At 41.7% G+C, this 3247-nt stretch overlaps 1 protein-coding gene across 1 annotated transcript; it reads left to right on the top strand.

Moving 5' to 3' along the window:
* Positions 1–1280: 1280 nt before the first annotated feature.
* On the top strand, positions 1281–2979 carry LOC116465441 (BOS complex subunit NOMO3-like). Its single transcript, XM_032148513.2, has 3 exons — positions 1281–1486; positions 2385–2522; positions 2856–2979. The coding sequence occupies exons 1-3, from the start codon at positions 1439–1441 to the stop codon at positions 2964–2966; spliced, it is 297 nt and encodes a 98-aa protein (XP_032004404.1). The 5' UTR covers positions 1281–1438; the 3' UTR covers positions 2967–2979.
* The last annotated feature ends 268 nt before the right edge of the window (positions 2980–3247 follow it).

Genomic DNA, 3247 nt, shown 5'->3' with positions numbered 1-3247 from the left:
TATTCGAAATGGAAGAGCTTACACATTTATAAATAGAAGAGATTTTAAGGTTTACATTATATGTTAATTGTCTGCATTGAAGAATCTGAGTTCATTAATATGAGATTGGGATTTTCAAGTGAAGCATGTTGTTAGAAGTCAGGATAATGTTTATCCTCCTGGGGGGTTAGTGACCAGAAGCAAGTGTGAGGGGTGCTTCTGGCTTGCTGGTGCTATTCTGTTGGGTAACCAGTACCCAATTTGTGACAAGCCCTGTGCTGTATGCTTAGAATATGTACACTTTTCTCTGTGTTTATTGTACCTTAACAAAAATGTTTAAAAATATACACATATTATGAAAAGAACAACTTAAGACAAATTAAACAGAGTTTAATTGAGCATAGAACAATTTGTCAATTGGGCAGGCCCCTGAGCCAGAATAGGTTTACAGCAACTGTGGCACTGTTGTGTGATTGGAAAGGGTTTATGGACAGAAAAAGAAAGTGACGGACAGAAAGCGGAAGTGAGGTACAGAAACAGTTGGATCGGTTACAGCTGGACATTTGTCTTATTTGAACATGGTTTGAACAGTTGGCCGCCTGTGAGTAGTTGAAGGATGGCTGCTTGAATTGGCTGAGACTTGGCAATATGTATAGACAAACCTTTAGGCCAAACTTAAAATATGTAAGGAGGCAGCTTTAGGCTAATCTTCAGTTAACAGTATATATCATTAAAAATAGAAAAAAAGCAAAATATGCTCATTAAAAAATTGAAACATATAGAGGAGTATAAAGCAGTGGAAACAGAAATTTTGGAAGTTGGAAAAGTATACAAGTAAAATAGCACCGTATAGACAAAATCAGTATTATTTACATTTTGCCACATTTCCTTTCACTTCATTTTGGGCATTAAAAAATAATGATCAGCCAGGCGTGGTGGCTCATGCCTGTAATCCCAGCACTTTGGGAGGCTGAGGCGGGTGGATCACCTGAGGTCAGGAGTTCCAGACCAGCCTAGCCAACATGGTGAAACCCCATCTCTACTAAAAATACAAAAATTAGCCGGGCGTGGTGGCAAGCGCTTGTAATCCCCGCTACTTGGGAGGCTGAGGCAGGAGAATCTCTTGAACCCAGGAGGCAGAGGTTGGAGTGAGCCGAGGTTGTGCCATTGCACTCAAGCCTGTGTGACACAGTGAGGCTCTGTCTCAAAAAAAGAAAAAAAAGTGATCATACTGAATAAGCAATTTTATAGATTACGTTTCCCAGTTAATATCTTAGCTTCAGCCTGTCCTCATGTTGTTAGACACCTTGCAAGTATTTATTTTTTCGCAAGTTAAAATCTTTTTCTGTTACAGGCAAGCACGACAGTGCGTGTAACCAACTCCAATGCCAATGCGGCCAGTCCCCTCATAGTTGCTGGCTACAATGTGTCTGGCTCTGTCCGAAGTGATGGGGAGCCCATGAAAGGGGTGAAGTTTCTTCTCTTTTCTTCTTTAGTAACTAAAGAGGTAAGCAAAGAAAAGAACAAAAGAGATGGTGTGAAGGGTAGGAGGGTGGGGGATTATAGACCAGAACGTACTGTTTTAAAAAATGCAGGTCTGGTTTGATTTATCATTTTAACACTTAAGAATATCGTGTGTCTCAGGCTGGGTGTGGTGGCTCATGCCTGTAATCCCAGCACTTTGGGAGGCCAAGGTGGGCAGATCACTTGAGGTCAGGAGTTTTAGACCAGCCTGGCCAACATTATGAAACCCCGTCTCTACTAAAAATACAAAAAAATTAGCCAGTCATGTTGGCACATGCCTGTAGTCCCAGCTGTGTGGGAGGCTGAGGCAGTAGAATCGCTTGAACCCAGGAGGTGGAGGTTGCAGTGAGCCGAGATCACGCCACTGCACTCCAGCCTGGGTGACAGTGAGACTGTCTCAAAAAAAAATAAAAAATAAAAAATAAAAAAAATTCAAGAATATCATGTGTCTCCATTGACTCACAAGACATTGCACATCTACACTGGGAGGCAGTGGTATGTGATGGAAAGTACACGGGCTTTGAAATCAGACCTGGGTTTAAACAAATCTCAGGTTTAAACAAATGCCTCTTCCTAGCTGTGCGACCCTGGGCCGGTCATATTACCTTCCTCAGCCTCCGTTTCCTTATTTGGAGAATGGTGGCCTATCATAAGGAAGGACAGTCATGTCATTTTTCCCGAGAAGACTGTGCCAGTTTTTAACTTTACAACTTGAATGTCAAGATTTTTGTTCCTTTTATCTGTATTAATGTGTCTTAGATTTCAGAAATACATATATTGACATGAAACTTACAAAAATTTTCCTATGATGTGGCTAATTGATGGTATTCAGAACATGTAAATGGAAAAGGAAGTCTTGTCTTTTTTCCCCCCTGGCACAGGATGTCCTGGGCTGCAATGTCTCACCAGTGCCTGGGTTCCAGCCCCAAGACGAGAGTCTGGTGTATTTGTGCTACACGGTCTCCAGAGAAGATGGCTCATTCTCCTTCTATTCATTGCCAAGTGGGAGCTACACTGTGGTGAGTGAAGCAGATTTCCCTTCTGTTTATGTCTGGGACTCTCATGACACAGTAAAAGCCAATGCTGTTTGGGTGTTAAAGGAAAAGATGGTTGGCCTGCAGTTCTCTGAACAGGCTGTTAAGCAGTAACTTACTTAAGATGAGACACTCACCCCTTAGTAATAGCTACAAAAAGGGCAAGTCTTTCTCTTTTCAAATCTGCAACAGTTATGATGAATGTTTCTCTTGGTCTGTCTTGAATCCCTTGTCATTTGTGGGCTGCTAGATCGATTATTAATATTGCTGATTGATCATGTTAGTGGTTCTTAGTGATTAACAGACTCTTCCTTCCAGATTCCATTCTATCGAGGGGAGAGGACTACCTTTGATGTGGCACCTTCCAGACTTGACTTCACGGTGGAGCATGACAGCCTGAAAATCGAGGTAAGGCTTTCTGTCTTCTAGAGGGACAGGTGTTTGAGTGCCCATCCCTAGGCACAGGTGTTGCAAACATGTTTAAAAAAAAAAATCAATTATTTTATCCAGAAGGGCTGTTGAGAAAAGTGCAATCTGGTATTGTATTCTTACACATGATGTCCTTATTGTAGAGAGGTGGATTCCTAGTTAAATCTACTCATTCAGTGGAATATATTTATTGAGTGCCAGTGACATACATTTCAGGCACCATTCCAGGACTGGGGATACAGCAGTGACCAAAAGAGGCAAAAATTCTTGTCCCTGTGGAC

The sequence above is a fragment of the Hylobates moloch genome, unplaced genomic scaffold, assembly GCF_009828535.3.
Source record: "Hylobates moloch isolate HMO894 unplaced genomic scaffold, HMol_V3 SCAFFOLD_5176, whole genome shotgun sequence".
NCBI classification, from domain to species: Eukaryota; Metazoa; Chordata; class Mammalia; order Primates; family Hylobatidae; genus Hylobates; species Hylobates moloch.
This window is presented reverse-complemented; position numbering and strand designations above follow the sequence as displayed.

What these genes read in the sequence shown, in the direction of transcription:
- LOC116465441 (XM_032148513.2), top strand. Translation starts at nt 1,439, where the DNA reads ATGAAAGGGGTGAAGTTTCTTCTCTTTTCTTCTTTAGTAACTAAAGAG. An exon ending in CTTCTTTAGTAACTAAAGAG is followed by an intron (nt 1,487 to 2,384) that starts GTAAGCAAAGAA and finishes CCCCTGGCACAG; the next exon opens with GATGTCCTGGGCTGCAATGT. An exon ending in CAAGTGGGAGCTACACTGTG is followed by an intron (nt 2,523 to 2,855) that starts GTGAGTGAAGCA and finishes TCTTCCTTCCAG; the next exon opens with ATTCCATTCTATCGAGGGGA.